Source organism: Sordaria macrospora, chromosome 1 (assembly GCF_033870435.1).
Source record: "Sordaria macrospora chromosome 1, complete sequence".
NCBI classification, from domain to species: domain Eukaryota; kingdom Fungi; phylum Ascomycota; class Sordariomycetes; order Sordariales; family Sordariaceae; genus Sordaria; species Sordaria macrospora.
The window spans coordinates 2173232-2190822 of record NC_089371.1 but is presented as its reverse complement, the minus strand read 5'-3'; the positions used below and the strand labels follow the sequence as shown (position 1 = coordinate 2190822).

At 51.6% G+C, this 17591-nt stretch overlaps 5 protein-coding genes across 5 annotated transcripts; 1 reads left to right on the top strand and 4 right to left on the bottom strand.

Moving 5' to 3' along the window:
* Positions 1-534: 534 nt before the first annotated feature.
* On the top strand, positions 535-1979 carry SMAC4_06820 (uncharacterized protein). The gene is made up of 2 exons (XM_003348996.2): positions 535-1039; positions 1102-1979. The coding sequence occupies exons 1-2, from the start codon at positions 835-837 to the stop codon at positions 1917-1919; spliced, it is 1023 nt and encodes a 340-aa protein (XP_003349044.1). The 5' UTR covers positions 535-834; the 3' UTR covers positions 1920-1979.
* Positions 1980-3739: 1760 nt separating this feature from the next.
* On the bottom strand, positions 3740-5834 carry SMAC4_06819 (uncharacterized protein). The gene is made up of 4 exons (XM_066090523.1): positions 5642-5834; positions 5226-5386; positions 4713-5162; positions 3740-4611 (listed from the first exon to the last, which is right to left on the bottom strand). Exons 2-4 carry the CDS (start codon positions 5338-5340, stop codon positions 4061-4063), a joined length of 1116 nt encoding a protein of 371 aa, XP_065945547.1. The 5' UTR covers positions 5341-5386; positions 5642-5834; the 3' UTR covers positions 3740-4060.
* Positions 5835-7712: 1878 nt separating this feature from the next.
* On the bottom strand, positions 7713-10315 carry SMAC4_06818 (uncharacterized protein). The gene is made up of 3 exons (XM_003348994.2): positions 10014-10315; positions 9768-9963; positions 7713-9283 (listed from the first exon to the last, which is right to left on the bottom strand). Exons 1-3 carry the CDS (start codon positions 10281-10283, stop codon positions 7938-7940), a joined length of 1812 nt encoding a protein of 603 aa, XP_003349042.1. The 5' UTR covers positions 10284-10315; the 3' UTR covers positions 7713-7937.
* A 993-nt stretch (positions 10316-11308) lies between these two features.
* On the bottom strand, positions 11309-13484 carry SMAC4_06817 (uncharacterized protein). Its single transcript, XM_003348993.2, has one exon. The coding sequence runs from the start codon at positions 12842-12844 to the stop codon at positions 11843-11845; it is 1002 nt and encodes a 333-aa protein (XP_003349041.1). The 5' UTR covers positions 12845-13484; the 3' UTR covers positions 11309-11842.
* A 320-nt stretch (positions 13485-13804) lies between these two features.
* On the bottom strand, positions 13805-17562 carry SMAC4_06816 (uncharacterized protein; the record flags this gene model as incomplete). The annotated part of the gene is made up of 1 exon (XM_003348992.2): positions 13805-17562. One exon carries the CDS (start codon positions 17560-17562, stop codon positions 13978-13980), a length of 3585 nt encoding a protein of 1194 aa, XP_003349040.1. The 3' UTR covers positions 13805-13977.
* Positions 17563-17591: the final 29 nt, after the last annotated feature.

Below are 17591 nucleotides of genomic sequence, written 5' to 3'. Positions count from 1 at the left end.
AGATGAGGTCCACTGGGGCTTGCTAAGCAGTGAGGTGGAAGAGACAGGAGGGCGAGTGAGCCAAAACATAAAATGGAGAGACAGCAGTGGCGGGGAGGACTAAAAAACGAAGGCCATGCGCATTGCGAAGATGGCCTGATGATGTATGGTTTTTAAGCGATATCAGCGTCGTCATGCAAGAGAGTGCTGGCATTTCAGTTTCACGACCTCCTTTCTGTGATGTGAAATGTCGACTCCTTACAGTTGTTTGTGAATGGAACTGGTTGTTATCGCCACATATAAGGACCAATTGACGAAAACTGCATGGCAATAATCCTTCTTCGCAAGAATTAGACCTGACTCTTCCTTCCCTTCCTGAACACCAATGTGTATATTGGGAAGCTGTCCAGTTGGTATGCAGTTCAGCGCGGTAATGGACGGACCCCACCTCACGGCGGTTCGGCTCCACAGGACGGCGGTCCCTCCCGTCGGCAAACAACGTCACTTCATTATTTTGCATCACTTACTGTCTCTTTTCACCACCGAAACCATCCACGAGACAAGCAGCCTGCAAGCGCATCTAGTATACTCTTCACATTTGAAACCTCAACTCTTCGACTTGCGGCAACTGCGATTTGTCAAAGATATCTCACTTCAACGCTGTCGACTTTTCTCAGTCGCACAAACTTCTCATCGATCATTCAATATTCGGTGAAGAACCGGGCATCCATTGGCTCACCATCGCCCTACTCTTGACGACAATCGATTGATCAACAACAACTTATACTCAGTCATACATTCACTGAATCATCTCCCCGCATTGTTATCATAACCAGATACAACACGAAGTCGATCATGTCACCACGCTTCGACTCCCCACCTCCTCCCGGCGACTCGACAGGACATCCAGATGTTGGCGATGACTCTTTATTTGCAAAGCCCCGCCCACGGCCGGCTAGATCATCGGCGGAAACTCGGGAGATACGAACGCGGAACCGGAGGAGGGAGTACCTAGAGCGGAATCCGGGGTATTTCAAGTCTACTGAGCATGAACTTGCTGGTACGTTTTTTCTGCATTTTTCTCAATATGGAAGAGTGACTCACTGACGCTATCGTACACAGATCCAATCTTATACGACTCTCTCATCAGGCGATTCCAAACTCCCGCCGAGCGAGAAGCAGAAAGCAAGGAGAAGGGGTACGCTCGCGTGTTAGAGGGTTCACTGCTACGAGGGGAGGAGAAGCTTGCTAGGCTAGCGGCAGCGACGACGACGACGACGACGACGACGGAAACAGGTGGTAGTTCTGGCACTGAAGGCGGCGAGGAGGAGGCATCAACAAGTACGGGAATCGAGGGGGAAATGGAATGGCAAGGGGAGACAACGACAACGACGACGACAACCGTCACGCAGGCTCCGGTCCAGACGATGCCGACATTGGACAAACCAACGCCAGCTTCCACAACCACAACCACAACCACCTCGACAATGTTCGCCACCTTCACCGCCCCAGCCCAACAGCCGCTACCTCGCTTCGGCGGCTTGAGTTTCGGCGAGCCATCTCCATCTTCATCTTCACCTACGACCAGCCAGACCATGCGGCGCCCTCCAGCACCACCGACTGCATCAGCAACCGAAACTACTAAAAACCTAGCAGCACTGGCACTAACAGGCACCGAAACCCCCGCCCAAACCCGCGAACAAGGCCAAGAGCAATGGCACTCCTTCCTCCGCGAGCGGTTCGTCCGCGGTGGAGATGAGGATTTCGATTACGCCGGGCTGGTGGATAACGATGACGAGCTGGATACCCTTGAACGAAGAGAGGAGGAAGAGGCGTGGTTTGATGAGGAGGAGCCTGATTGGGCTAGTGATGGTGATGGGGAGGAGGGAAGGAAGGTTGAGAGAGTGCTGGAGGGAGAGACCGGGGTGCAAGACTTTTGAGCTGGCCTCATGACAGGTTATTTCGGAGGGAGATTGAGATGAGGAAGGTGATTGTGGCGGACGGAACGGGACAGGAGAAGGAGTAAGTTGATAGGGACCAAGGTCTTTGGAGCCTCGCGCCTCATGGAAGTTTGTTGGGGATATGGCAAGAGTCATGATGAGCTGGTTGCTGTCTTGCTGGCGGTGAAGGCTTCGGGATAATGGCACCAGACGTAAGTAACTCTGGGGCTCAATTACTGGTGGTTATTTGGTCACTCTGGAAAATGGAGAACGTGATTCTTTTCACACAATATCTTCCTTCATTGGGTTTTGCATCCTATGGTACGCGGTGAAGCTTGGAAATCTCCCCGGCGTGTCCCGCCGCGGGAGGGAGGGATGGGTATCACCAACATCCCATTGGGTCGCCTACTGGCCTATTGCCGATATTGCCGCGGTGGACAGGCTTTTCAGCATCTTCAGTGAAAATCTCTTCATGAATCCCGCCATTCGGTGAAAGGGATATCGGTCAACTCTGAAAGGAAGCGAGCAATTAATAACCTCGGCACAGTAGGTACCTCTAGGCAGGCTCTAGGCAGGCGAAGACAGGTAACCTGATGGTCAGACCACCCATCCACTCACTGTCTGTCCTCGATCAAGGATTCAGCACAGCTCGATGGTGCTATTCCCATGCCGGATTGACTGACAGAGTCCATGTTCCATAATTCTTCTGCCTGGCATAACTTGCCCCAACAAAATCGCAATGCCGCATCTTCACTTCCCTATTTGCGTCCAACCAACCCAACGAAGTGGCTGCCCAAAGGTCAAAAAAGTGTCATAGTAGAAGCCATCTTCTTAGCCCGTTGAAGAAAGATCCAAAATAAAAATATAAAAAAAATACCAAAGGGTTGCCGAAAGCCTTGTTGTCAGTCTGCTAGCAGGGCACCATGCATCTGCAGCTCTAGTCCAGTTGCGCCGCCATGAATGACACTATCGAAGAAGGACAAATACTGCGCCTGCCTCGCTTGCCTCGCTTGCCCTCTGAGAGGTATTTTTGAACATCCCGCGTGTTCGTTGGACTAATATGTACCATGTCGACGAGAACGGTGGTGGCGGTTGCGTCGAAGGATGACCGGAGAGAACGTCTGGCTTGGATCGGATACTGCGCTATTGGTGATGCAAAATCGCCATGTACGAGCTCACAGCTTATGTTGATGAGAGCTGATGACGGGAGCAATGCCGGAATCGCAATGGGGGAGGCGATGAGCTCCGCCGACATAATTGGAGGTTATTGGCCTCTTATAGACATCTTGGGAGCAAGTGAAGTGAGCGTGGAGTTGGTGGTTCCTGACTACGCCTCATTCTTGCTGTTCGAATTCTTTTTGGGTTTTGGGTGCACTTTCTTATTGGATGTTAGGTACTTGCTCAACTTGCCTACCTCACCTACCTGTCCGCATGCTCGGAGCACCAATGACGAGGGAACATTGCATGAGGCTTAGCACATTGGCACACCACACCATTGCCACATGAAAAGTACCACCCTTCGAAACTTGCAGTATTCCAGGGGATAGAATGGTGTAATACCGGACTGGCGGATTTGCCCCTGGAAGCCGCATCAATCTTACGCTGAGATATCGTGTTGAGTAGTAGTGTAGCACCACCATGGAAGAAAAGATGGAAATCTGGATTGTGAAGGATTCGAGGAAGATGGGAAGTCAATGGCTGGGAGGTAAGAAGATACCTTATCTATACGAGCAGAAAAATGACAGCCTCAATGATTTGGAACAGGTCGGACTTGTGATGAACTGACATGTGATATATTCAAAGAAGGAATGAGATCTATAACAAAAGTGAAGGAAACAGCAAGGACCAAGAAAAAGGAGAGACAACCATTAGAAAAAGAAAAAGAAAAGAGAAGAAAAACGAAATTGACACGGCAAACAACAAGGGAAGAGACGCCGTTTTGGTTGCTGTCCGCTGAAGTTGACAACGTGTCCGAGCCTGAAAGCAATCGATCTTGTGGTGTAGTGAAAGGAAAAGAAAACAGTATCTCGAAAACAAGAAGTGTTTAGCGCTGGCGTGTAAAATGGTCATGGATGTGAAGGAAGAGGAGAGCACCGCGAACCCAAAGAATCGTATTTGATCAACCACCAAATCCAGTCTCACTAAGTCCCATTGGACTTCACCGGTTCATCAAAGCATGTCTTCCTGTAATACTCGTCCAGCTTCTCATAGAAATCGGGATGCACTCTTCCAATCTTCATCACCTTCAAATCGTCCTCCACCGTAAACACCCTGCTGCAATCCAGTCTCGCGAGGGGACTAATATTCTGTTTGCCCTCCTCCATGATCACCGCGAGGGGGCCAAACACAATCCCCTCCTCCTTGTCCGGCTCAGGTGGCGGTACGCTAGTCGAGTACAGCACAGCCAGGTGCTCGCCTCTGGCTCTGTTCTTAGCCATGGACTTTACCCCTCCGTTGACGATGGCGAAGCACAAGGAGTGTTGCTGCTGCTTGCGGATGACAACAAACCACCGGTATCGGCCGTAGGGCTTTTCTCCTGTGCCGCTGTAGTCCGGGCACGACTCATGGTATGCGAGCTCGGAGGGGCGGGCGCGCGAGGAGCCGGAGAACTCGCCAAAGGGCTCAAACCAGACGGTTTTGAAGATGCGACCTTTGGTGAAGAATTTTCTGGGTTTTTCGATTTTGAGGTATTCTGTTTGGTGACCCGAGAGGATGTGTCAGCTTACACAACTTGCTCATTTGGCATGGGAAGTCAGGCATGAGGTGAAGTGGGATAAATATAGTATGCCTTACGTGGTGCCGGGATAGTAAGCGCTGCCGCCTGGTTGTTCGTTGTGTCGTTCGTTGTGCCGTTCGTTGATGACGAAGGCGCGTCAAGCTTAGTGTCCCCCTTCTGGTATTGTGAGTATCGAAGTACGATATCACCGATGTTTTTGTCCTCGCTTTCAGGGTGTGTGTTCAATGTGCATTGTTCACAATTCACCGGATCTTTTCGATGAACGTAGTCCTTGAGCGTGCCGTCCCTCTCCCATTTTAAACTGACATAGTCCGTGATGGGCTTCCTGTGTTTGAAGGTGTGGGGTTGAAGAACTGACTGTTCTGACACACGACGTGGTGGTGACTCCTTGGGGAACTCATGGTCACCAGGGACACTCGTGGCTGAGGATGTCGGCTCGACTCGTAGTGATGCCTTGTTCGACGATGTTTTGTCTGTGACATCCACTCTTTCTTTCGTTGATGGCTCTGTTTCCTTGTTAGCGGCATGCCCATTCCATGGGGAGTAAGATCTATGGGAAAAGAAAGAACCTTTGGGCAACGTAGATTCTGACAGTGGCATGGGGTTGTTTGTTCCAGTTCTAGGAACAGACATCTCTGAGCCGTTGGGAGTTGATGGTCGACGGGTCCTAGTTGGGATGTCCATCTTTTCTGAGCCGTTGAGGCTTAGTTTGTCCAGTTCTGGAGGATACCTGAATCAAAGACGTTGTCAGAATTGATTTTCGTTCAATATATATAACAAAAGCAATGGTCCAAATATCTAGAGAATGACTTCAAGGACGTTCTCTGGAATAGCTATAGTTGATTCCAGACACTTTTCTTTTGTTTGGGAAAGAAATGCATTTTAGCAATTAGGCGACGTGTGTCAAGCGCCTGCCTCATCTTGCATCTGAAATGAAGGCAATGGAAAGAACGAACAACGAACCGGATTTTCGGGTGGCAACTACCTTCTGTGTAAGTTTTTATGTCCTGATAAGACTCAAACGATCCCCCATGAGGCCTTGGCTTGGTGCCTAGTGCTGACGCTGATATGGAAATATAGATGGGGACAATAAGTAGTTTTCGACTTTTCCAGGTTTCATGCGTCCCGGCGATTTATATACATGCAACCATCGAGAGAAAGTTATCACCCATCTTAAAAGCAGGCTGGGAAGTGTTCCAGGTTTAAATAAGTGCCTTACACCTGAGGAAGGCATGATTGGTGCGAGGTACATGTGTTGGTAACCGAAGTACCTCACTGCAAACTTATAATTTATAACCACTGTGGCTTGGCAGGCTCGAAGGATACGAGGGGTGCCTGCATTTTTGTTACCACCTCACCTTCCAATTCGATTATGCGACCCATTAGTAGAATAGCTACTACTTCTCAACAAGTCAGGCAGGCTCCAGGCTAACGGTGAATGGTTTGCGCATGCCAACAGTATACCGTATTATTCCGCGAAACGTATTTTGGGGCCTTCTAATATAACCCTCACAGGCCTAGCTCTCTACCCTTGATGGTTGAACAAGGCATGGTATTAGAAGAATCGAGTTTACACTGCTCCGGGCTCTCTGGGTGTATCCCCCACTCTTTTCTGCGGGCAAAAAAAGCACATATTCGAGCAGTATGCTTGCGTTTTCTGCTTGCTTGGTCACAACCCTCAAAATACATTTCGTGGAATTCTACGGCAGTGCACGGCCATACGGACACCATTCCGAGTTATACGATACATAGTAGCTGAGAACTCAATAGCAACTGCACAGCAACGCCTGGGTGGCATCTGATCAATCACGCTTAGGTCCATTGACGCCATCGAATATATGGCTGCAATCGAGGTTTCGATACATTCCTAGTAGGCCTTCATTACTGGACGGCCACATCACTATCAGTAAAACCTCGTCAGTTGCCCCTTTTACCTTCCAAGGCAAACAAACTATCAAACGGCCTGAAGCCCAGCCATGGAGTTTCATCGGTTCAGTCTCCTGCTACCTGTGTCCCAAAGTTACCGTTCTCAGGAGCCGGCTAAGCCATCATGCGGCGATTAACTCGGGTTCTCGTTTGGTGACCGCCGGTTACGGCCCACGCCCATCTTTCCACCTAGCCGCACAGCGTAGTCCAAGAAGCTGAAAACTTCACATCAATCCGACCTCGTCCGTTTATGATTGCGGCTATCGATTGAATTGCACGACGCAATCCTTCGCCAACTCTAGCCCCAAAACTGGATCTTTAACACAGTGTTTTTTTGTTGAAGAAAAGAGGGCATCTACATCCGCACCTAGACTACTGGTAAGTGTGAAAATCTTGACCGGCTCCAAACTTGTGCTTAATGATGTGCGTATGCGAAGAAAATTCCGATTACACCAACAGTCGGTCAATCCCCCAACCCACAGGAAATGCTTTTTTCCCCTCAAAACAGTGACTCTGTGGCTGACATTTAGTCCGAATGAAATCTGTTCAACGCCAATGTGTAAGCTTTGGCTGAGGTGTCTACGTAGCATTTTAATAGTTCGACTGGCCGCCTTAGCCAGCTTAAAACGGCGTAGTGAAGCTGCCTTTCCGGGTTCGATCTTGACTGACGTCCACAACCTTACGCAGCAATCACCAGCCACCTCAAACAACTTGACAGGAAACCCGTACAGTCTCGCCCTGCATTTACCGTGTTTGATGCACGAGCGGAATGCATTTTATTCATTCTCCAGCCTTATGCCCGGAAGAGCGAGGCTGGTATGTGGCAATTTTTGCTCGTTGGCATTCTAAGAGGTTACACCCCATTTCTCACCGAACTAAAGTCTGTTTTAAATGTAACATCTACTGGGTAAGGCTAGGTAAGGTTGAGTCGACGTTCCATCCAGTCCGATATATAAATGGAGGTTGGGGCTTGGAAAAGTCTTATAGGAATCTGTTATACCCTTTCAGCCAACTGCAAGGAGATGCAGACTTTATGTGTTTGACCAGGTTGGCTGTACCGTTATTTCATAGGCCGTGATCAAAGCAGTCAAGTACGCACGTGCAGTAAATGTGCAAGACGAGGCAGTCAATGATGCGTTGCTTGCTAACTTGAAGATTAACTCTTGCAATAAAGGTTAGGGACGATGGGGCAGCACTAGAGAGTCAGTGGTGGTATTTATGTGTTTGGCTATAAACGTATACGATCTATCAATACAGACTTATGTACCTATCAAGCTATCAATGAGTGCAACTTACATCTCCCCTTAGATCTCCAAAAGCCCTCACGAAACCCATCCCAGACACTCCGCCTAAAACTACTCTCTATACTCAGGAGGCGGCTCATGATGCCCCTCAACCTCATCAAGCCCATCACTACTCTCGTGTCCATTACGTCCAACAACCGTATGTCCTGCAATTTCAGCCGGGTGCGATCGCCCTTGCTGCCGGTATCCATTATGAGAAGAGGAACTCGCTGCTGAACCCGACGCACCACCCGCATTTTGCAAAGCCTCATCTTCCTTCCCGCTTCTGATCCTTTCACCTTTAGAGTCAAGCCCCTCCTTGGAGGCAACACCTTTATAGTCAACGGCACCAGCCCAGGGATTTCCGTCATTGTTGATGGGGGAAATTCTCGTCTTAGTAGATGAGATGGGCGGCGGGGACGAATATTCGGCAGCCGCGGCCGACCTGGAGCTTACGCGGGGCGGAATATGCACCGACTGGGGGAAACTAGGACTAAAACCATTGTCCATGCCGCTGTTGTGCCCGTATGTGCCAACATTATGGAAGCCGGAGGACGGCTGGAAGTTCCGGGCTTGTTGGGAAGCATCGAATGGGCTGTTTCGGGTTCTGGCGGCAGCCATGCGGTCCATTGTTGATGCTTTGAACGTGTCGAGTTCTCGCCCTTCGAACAATGGTTCATCTGAGCCGTGGGGGCCATCCCAGATACCGGGGTAATCGTTGTTGGAAGCTTGCTGCCTAGCTCTTTTCGCATTCGCCTTCTTCTGCCCTCTCTTCCGAAGCCAGAGATACACGATGAATGAGATGGCCGCGCTGACTGCTATGCTGACGCCCACGGCAATTCCAACGTAAGCGCCGACGGAAAGGGATTTGGCGCTTTCGACGGCGTAGTGACGAGAGAAGACCATGTTGTTAATGGCTGACGTAGGTGCTGCGTCAGCCTCAACATTAGTTAGAGGAACACCACCAGTGATATTGCTGCCATCAGTGTTAATCGGGTCATCTGCAGCCGCGGCTCGGGTCAGGGGTGGAACGCTGGCTGTGCTACTGAGAGGGCTCCAGCAAGGTATTTCGCCACCAATGGCGGACGTGAAGAAATAGTATCCCCTGTTCATCATGTTAGGAACTCGGAGAGAAAAGGACCAACGGATGAGGAGTACGTACACAGGGCAGCAACCATTAGAAATGGAATAGTAGTCATCGGGACAGTGTTCTAACTTTGTCTTGTGACCATGAGCCGGTTGAGGATAGTCGTTGCCGTGTTTGTGTTCTATCTCTAACTCAGGCTCTATCTCAATGTTGGCGGTGACAGGAGGTGCGTTTTGTGCAGAGTTCGCAGAAATTGGCCACGGGCAACACTGAGGCCGGTCGTCGTTGCAGCCTTGAAAGCCGGCATAGTACGTGGTGTGACCCCCGTCCGCTTCCACAAGAGTGAAGTCTGTTGATGTACATTCTCCGGAAAGCAGAGATCCCGAGCCCTTGTAGATCGGGTCATTAACTCGAGTAACGGGTGGGTAATCGTGACCATTGACCGAATAAACAATATTAGCCGTGCTGCTTCCATACAACGTCAGTAATTCTCCCGGCCAAAGTAGGATGGCTCAGGGGGTCTCTTAAACTTACGTGAAGCTTACGTTAACGGTCATTCTAGATAACTGGTTAGCACGAAGGAAAGAACCTATGACATTTGGGAGAGAACGAGGAAGATAGAATAGACAGTGAATGGAGGAAGAAAACAACAAAGAGAGACAAGATCTTGGAGAGAACCTACGGCTGTGACATCTGTTCCATTACTGACGGAGGAGGGGGATCTCCACACCAATTATGATACCAATTCAGTTGCCAATCTGGACGAGTGATGTTAGCTGGTACCTTGCGGGCCAATTTGTAATAAGACTACTCACTGTCGCCGATATATCCGTCGTCCCAACACTCGGGGTCGTCGTTCTCGGCGTGAGACATGCACTTGAAGAATTCCTTCGCATGCTCGCAAAAGCAACTCCAGCCCACCGTCACTCTCCCGTTGGAAGCAGCGGGAGCATTTCGGCAGCCATCATCCCCGCGCATGTAGGGGCCGGCGCAGGAGTAAAATTGTTCAGCCTAGAATGAGTTAGAGATTTGTCTAGCAGTATAGAGAGATATTCACTTACATGGCAAGGCCTGGATACTGCGCCCCAGCCTAGTCCAAAGTCTTGCCCTGGCCAACGATCAGGAGGATAATCCTCGGGCCAGAAGGCTGCTGGCCAATCTGTTTGACGAGGCTTCAAAGCGGCATCATGATGGTTGCCCGGCAAGGTTGACGTTGCGGTTGCCGTTGACGGTGCTGGTGGTATAGGGGAGGCAGCGGGCAACAACGCGAGAGTAGATGGCAACAACGCGAGAGTAGATGGCAACAACGCGAAAGTAAATGTCAATAACATGGCGTGGGTGATGAAGGCCTAAAGGTGAAGGTTTACATTATATAAAGAAGCGAGATGTGTGGCGTCGAAGTTATGTAGCGTTTCAGGGGTGAAGGTTGTTTGGAAGATCAGATCTTCTCAGCGTGATGAAGAATGGACATTATCTGGCTTTTGATAGGGAAGACCCGAACTCCTCGAAACTCGAGGGGTGTGCCATCGAATGTCAAGCACATCAAACCAAGCACCCAAGAAGCAATGCGATGCCCTCGTTATCTAGTGTTGGCACGTCACAGTAGGCGTGAGACGTACATAAAGACAGCCGAAGAAAAGGGGTTGACGTAGAGGTTACTCGCTCCATTCCAAGCATGGGAGGCGAGGTTAAATTCAAAGATTGTGCTTGAGAGAGATGAAGAAGGACAACCTGTGGATCTGTTATCCATTGGAATAAAAAGCACGTTGTTTCTTCAGACCTTTACAGGCTCCTTCTCTGGACTCCGAGAGAGTGACCTTTCCGCGAAAGACCATCATTAAAAAAATTATCAAAGAGTGATCAAACCCAGAAGGTTGAAACCTGAGAACCGAAGTCCCGTGTCTGATGGACCATGTTGACTGGAGGGTTTCGGCCGTATAATGGGTGGACTTGCTGTCCGAGTGACGTCCGTCAATGCATTGCATCTGCAAGCCGATCTGTAGATATTTGCAGTTTTCTGCAGAAACAGCTTGCTCCATGTGAGAAACCGAGGGATTTATGGTGTCATGGGCGCATGATTCTAGATGGGGTGTGAATTCGCTGCAGGGTGGACTGGTATTTCTGGGTCAAGGTGGTGGTTGATTAGAAGAAGAAACTAACGAAGGGAAACCCCAAGAACCCAGGTATTAATACCCCTCTTTGCTAGGCGCACACCGCACCTTCCCAGGTGCCTTTTTGGGTTCCAGAGGTCACCGAAGTCTGTGATATTGATCAGTCTCGATGGCAACTGCTCATCCGGTAGGCTGTCTGCAGCTCGAAGGTGACGATCAGGTTGCCGTACAAAGCAGGGGTAGGTTTTGCGAAAGATGTTGTTTGGGAACCCACAAAATAACTTGAAGTATAGGAGGAATTGGCCGAGTTGGATGGTTATCGGAGGAGAAAACCAGACAGTGGTCGGTAACGACTGTCACAGGAACATGAAGTCGTGCGAAAGGAGCACCGGAGAAAGTTGAGGTACACAGTACAGGGAGACGATCTTGTGTGCGATAAGACAAAAACTGCGACAGCGCGGTTGCAGCTGCCGTAGACTTAACGCCGAACGTGGCCGGACTTAAACGTCGACATCCACGGTCACTTCACAACTAACCACCGAAGAAAAGAGAATATAAGTCGCCTCCAGGAACTATCAATTGACAAGCAACCAAATACACAGTTCACTACAGAAACCCGCCACCACAAGGTCAATTTTAACCATGCCAACACGAAACCCACCGAGCACGAGCCCAGCAGTTAACCAGCCTGAGTGCGTCCGAATAGAATTTATTTACGATCCAAAATAATTTCCAAGCCTGCTAACTCTTCACTTCCCAAGTTCCACCCCCCATTTTACTTACTTCTCCTCGGGCTTCTCCCCATGAATCTTGCCCTCCGTATCAAAGAAAATCTCCTTAACCTTGACACTCCTCAAGTGATCCACGCCCTTGCTCAGCTCGCAATCGTGATGGAACAGCCACCACCGATCGCTCTTCTCGGGGAACTCCACAATGGAATGATGCGTGGTCCAGCCCAGCACCGGCTCCAGGATCCTTCCGCCATAGGTAAACGGTCCATACGGCGAGTCGCCGACCGCATAGCACAGGAAGTGGGTATCGCCCGTCGAGTAGCTGAAGTAGTACTTGCCGCTGCGCTTATGCATCCACGCGGCCTCGAAGAAGCGTCTGTCATGGTCGTCCGCATCCAACGGCTCGCCGGTTTCGGGAGCAAGGATAACCACGTCCTTGACACCCTCCTCGGCAAACTCCAGCATGTCCTGCGTCAGCTTTCCAACGCGGGCGCCGAGCGACTTTACGCCCTTGCCCGTGGGCTCCTTGGGCCCCTGCCACGAGGCATCAAACACGTTGTGGCCGCCCTGGTAGCACTGCAGCTGACCACCCCACAGTCCGCCAAAGTAGAGGTAGGCCTCGCCGTCGTCGTCGACAAAGGTGGCCGGGTCGATGGAGTAGGACCCCTTGATGGGCTCCGGCTGGGGAGTGAAGGGCCCTTCGGGCTTGTCGCCTACGGCCACGCCGATGCGGAAGATGCCTTCCTTGTCGCGGGCGGGGAAGTAGAGGTAGTATTTGCCGTTCTTGTAGGCGGCGTCGGGAGCCCAGAGCTGCTTGGACACCCAGGGGATGTCTTCGGTCTTGAGAACGACGCCGTGGTCGATGGGCGTCTCCTGCGGGTCGAGCGAGGAGGTGGAGAAGACGTGGTAGTCGGCCATGTCGTATTGGTCGCCATTGTCGTTGAACTGGATGTCGGTCTCGCGGTCGTGCGAGGGGTAGATGTACACGCGCCCGTTGAAGGCGTGCGCCGAGGGGTCGGCCGTGTAGATATTTGTGATTAGGGGCGCCATGGTGATGGTTTCTTTTGGTGGGTTGTGATCTTCGGTCGACTCCTCCGTGTAAGAGGGTGGGGTGCGGGGAGAGGAAGTTGGGGTAACTTTTGTGTTGTGCGGGGTAAGGGAAAATGCGGGGGAGAAACCGCTGGGGTAATGGAGTCAGTCGAGACTGAAGATGAGTCCAAATTTTGGATGAGATGATGAAGGGGGAGAAGAGATAAAACCACGGAGATAAATCAATGCAGGAACAAGATGCATTATATATCCATATCTTGATCATTCCACCTGAATGGGACCCGGGTATTTGGACAAGTCTTTTTCCTCTCCTCTCCTCCATCATCACATCACCACCACCACACCAGGTTGGATCGGACGGGCCATGATGCCGAACGACAAGACATTGTGGGGATGGTTTACCAATGGTGGAGGGTTACTTTTTCCCTATTTATCCCCATTTAACCGTGACGCCTAGTGACACTGTGACCCGGACAAGACCTGGCTGAGCTCGGCTGAGCCTGGTTCGCCGTGCTAGGCGCGTGCCGAGAAACTCCCCTCATTCGCGAATTGGCCTGCTCCAACTCCTCCACGGGGCGGAGTCCCACATGGTCCATCCCCGCCATCATGCTCTGCATGGTCTGGTCTGTTCAAGTCTGGAGAAAATCTGGAGAAAAAAAGCTGATTATCTCGGATGAACTGCGGGTGAACTGCGGGTGAACTGCGGGTGATTATAAGGGGGAAAGATGCCGAGATTTGTTCGAGAAACTGGGCTCCATCTCCATCTCGGGATTTCCTCTTGTGTTTTGAGTGTCTGGAAGTAAAGCTATGAGCCGGGAATTAGATCATTTTAGGTTGTGAAGCAGCAAAACCCACATCCATTCAACTCTCTCGAAGATACACCCTCCAAAATCATATTCCATCTTCACTTCGTCTAGTCTTCGTACGATACACCCACAAAAGGTAAGCAACGAATATATGTCGTATCATTTAGCAAGCCGTTATATATACGCAAAACAAACAAGCATGTATCTGCAAGAAAAATCTTCATCAAGTCATCTCATCTCATATATCCATCCCACACCTTCTTCCTTTCCCCAAACCCCTTCGATTCCCCCTCCAAACCAAACCCCCTTCCGGACAAAAATCAGAAATCAAGCAGCATCCATAACCCCCGCCCGCAACTTATTCAACGCATCCTCGTATTTCCCCGGGCTATGATCCGTCAACATGCTCGTCCCAAACCTGACCTCCCTGAACCGATGTTCCACATCCCTTATATACTTGAGCACAATCCTCTGTGCCGGCCTGCCCAGGTGTCCTTCCTCCCCATCTAGCAAAAACGCGTCCCTTCTCAGCACCCTGGTGCTCTCCACCACAAACACCTCCCCCGGAGGCAAGAGCTTGTGGCTCATCATGGAAGCGCGCAACACCTTGAGGGCAGCGTAGGCCCATTGGTCGTCGTCTGAGAAGTCGCCTGGTCCTCCTCTTTCACCGCCGGTACCTGGGACAGAGGATGATGAGGAGGAGGAGGATGATGGATCACTTGGACCGGGACCTCCGGCGGTCCCAGGATAAGAAGTCTGGTTTCCACCGTACCACTTATCTGCAATCCCCGTCTGGAAAGCCTCCCAGATCCGCTGGCGCACTTCCACTTTTGCTTCGTTATTATCCGTCTTAAACGCCAGCGCTACAGCCTGGAAATCATGCAACACGCCCAACGAGAGATAGGGCACCATGTCGTTTCCGTTGACGATGCTAGTGATCAATCCCCTCGTGGCCTTGCACAGTGACGCCGACATGGTACTAGGTGGGCCGTAGGCATAGACGTGCACGGGTCGACCTGAGGGTAAGCAGACATGGCGGGGAGGTTGGGTAGCTGCGAGGCCGGTGAAGAGTGAGTCACCCAAAAGGTGCGTGTGCGGATCAGCGGACGTGACAAAGCTGGTGCTGTTGCAGCCGGGAGCGGGCTCGGAGAGCATGACGCCCAAGAGAGCGGTGACGCCACCGCCAAGGGAGTGGCCAGCGAGCACGAGGCCGTAGTCAGGAAATTCTTCCAGCGCTTGTTTGAGGGTGTACAGAACGCGGCCGTCACCGCCGTACAGCAAGCGCTTGGCAGAGGCGTGTATGCCCTTGTGTACTTTGTAGGCTTTACCACGCCAGACGAGGTCATCGTAGTCGCACGTCATGTCGGCCAGGACGTCTTCGAACCCCAGGGTACCGCGGCAGGCGAGCACGACGGCTTTGGAGTCGTGGTCGAGACTGATGTAGTGCACCAAGGGCACGCCCGTGTTAGTTGAACCCGTACCGTCAGACCCGCCTTGGGGGTCAACGAAGGAGGAGAGCAGGATGCTGCCGGCGTCGGATTCAGTGTGGTGCGCGAAGGAGCGTAGCTCGTGGTGGGTCTCGGTGTCCAAGGCGCGCAGGATGGGCATTTGTTTGGCGATTCCGAGCATCTTGAGGAAGTTGGAGCCGTAGGATGCGGAGGCGAAACGCATGAAGCGCGTGATGTTCCGGAGGAGATGGTGTTTGGGAAATATGCCTTCCACCATGCCGGCTTGGCGCAGTTCTCGCAATGCTTCTGTGTTGCTGAAGGCGCTTTTATGTGGATCTCTGTAGGGAATGAGGGAAGATGTTGATTCGTGTGGGAGGGTGTAGATGCTCGGAGTGTACCTCGACTTCATTCGTCTCCCGTTTATTGGTGATGGAAGACCGTAGGGGGGTGAGAGGGCAGGATCGGATGATCGAGGATTGACCAGAGAGCCGGCATCTTCGTCGTCGGTCTCAATCGCGCATGGCGAAGGAGCCCTGGAGTGTCGGAAGTCGTCGGCCGCAGAGATTGAGTATGATTCTGTCTGCGAGTATACTGAGTCGCGGCGCCTCTCATGAACCGAAATGTAGCTCGTCCGTGATGGGGGCCGTATGTATTGAGACCTCTCAACGTTTTTCCTTCCGAGGCTACCAGAGCTGCTCTTCGGAGACACCGTTGGTTCCTCTATCCTAGGGATCGAAGCGGAAGACGCGCGGTGCGTTGGACGAGAAGAAGTCGAAGGACGATGAGGAGCCGAAGTCCGGATAGGACTAGGCAAAGCAAACTTGTACTTGGGTGAAGGTTCAGGCTTGGTCAACCTTGTACTGCTGGAACTTTGACCTTCCTTCTTCTTGCGCGAGGGGGTATCCGAATCCGAATCGTCTCTGCTAAAGAACTTTCGAAATCCGCTCTTCTTCTCGACTGGTTTCCTTTTCGACTCTGCATCCTCTCTGGTTTTCGACGACATAAAGCGACTACCAGATGTCCGCGATGCTGCCGTTTCCTGACGCTTGTTTGATGAGGAGGCAGTGGGTGGTATTCGAGGGCGCTTCTGGCTTGTCGTGTTCTCACTCCGCTTCTTCGGCATCTGAATTGAGGGGATGCGACTCTTGGAAGAGCTGGAGGCAGCGGAAGCGGAAGAGCCGGGACGTGGAATGGCAGAATCTGGCGCGTGTTCCAGTGACTTGGTTGGTACCGAAGGTAAGGTGTCAACTGTTGGCAATGAGCGTTCGGACATGGTGTCGTCAGTGTCGTCTAGCTGCTCGACATATCCGGTCACTTGGCTGATATCCCCATCCTCCTTTGTGATGGAATACCTTCTCTCCTGGTTGCGATTCAGCCGGTACACAACACGACAGGCATGAGGGATGTGGTCTGCCGGGAGTTGCGTCTGTGAGGAGATTTGGCGGGTATTCCTACTCTCCTCAATGAGTTCAACTCCTGGTGGCGGGGAGACGGGTATGTCGTGTATCGGTCCTTGAATATCGACGGTGATTGTTTTTGTGGTGTTGATCTTGGTGGTGATGGAAACCTTGGCGTTGTCGCCGAGAGACCGTATTATTTGGTTTTTTATCCTTTCTTCTGCGTCCTCCTCGCTGTCATGTGCGCCGCTGCCACTGGTGGAGGATAAGTCCTCCGTAAACTCACCATCATGCACACCATAGACACTCTCCTCGTGGACATCGACCCGCATACCATCACTGAGAACCACGACATCCCAAATGATCTCCTCAATCTGAAGCGCCCGCGTCTCCTCGTCAAGCGATCGTCGACACCATCTCTGCAGATACGCCATGCCGCAAAGTCCAAGCATCAGATCAAGAACTCCGACTTGTTCGCCTTGTGCGCCAGTAGCTGGATTTCGAAACTCCCTTCGTATGAGCGTGATGATGCTGGCCATGGCGCGAGAAGAGTCAGTCGAGCCGAAAAATTGGTCCAAGGTGGAAAGAAGAAGCTGTGAGGTCTCGGAGAACATGGCAATTGTTGTCCCCGTCACATGGAAGCCTGTTGTTGTCCAGAAGAGAATCTGACTCATGGTCCGGTGTAGGTTCTCCAAGCTCTTTTCGAGCATATTCTCGGCCTCTTTTCGCCCATGTTCCGAAGAAGAACGAGCGATTGCGTCTCTACCAGCCCGGCCGAGGATTCCTTCGAGGACAAAACGACCCATCTCCAAGCTGGACAGGGTCGTCATCTTGGCAGCGTCGAAGCCATAACCGGTCAAAATAGTGCCCACCCGCAGGGCAAGACTGGTTGATCTTGTTGCGAAGCTGACGGCCCGGGCCACGGTGGAAGGGAGGAGGGTCCTTCCGGGATTCGAGGGGGCGAGTTCCGAGAGCTGGGACGTGATAGACTCGCCCGGAACGACAGCCAACCTAGCTCCGTCATAATCTTCGGTATCTTCAATATCAAGCCCAGAAAAGTCCATCATGTCGAAGGCCGAGGGGTGATTTTTGGTGG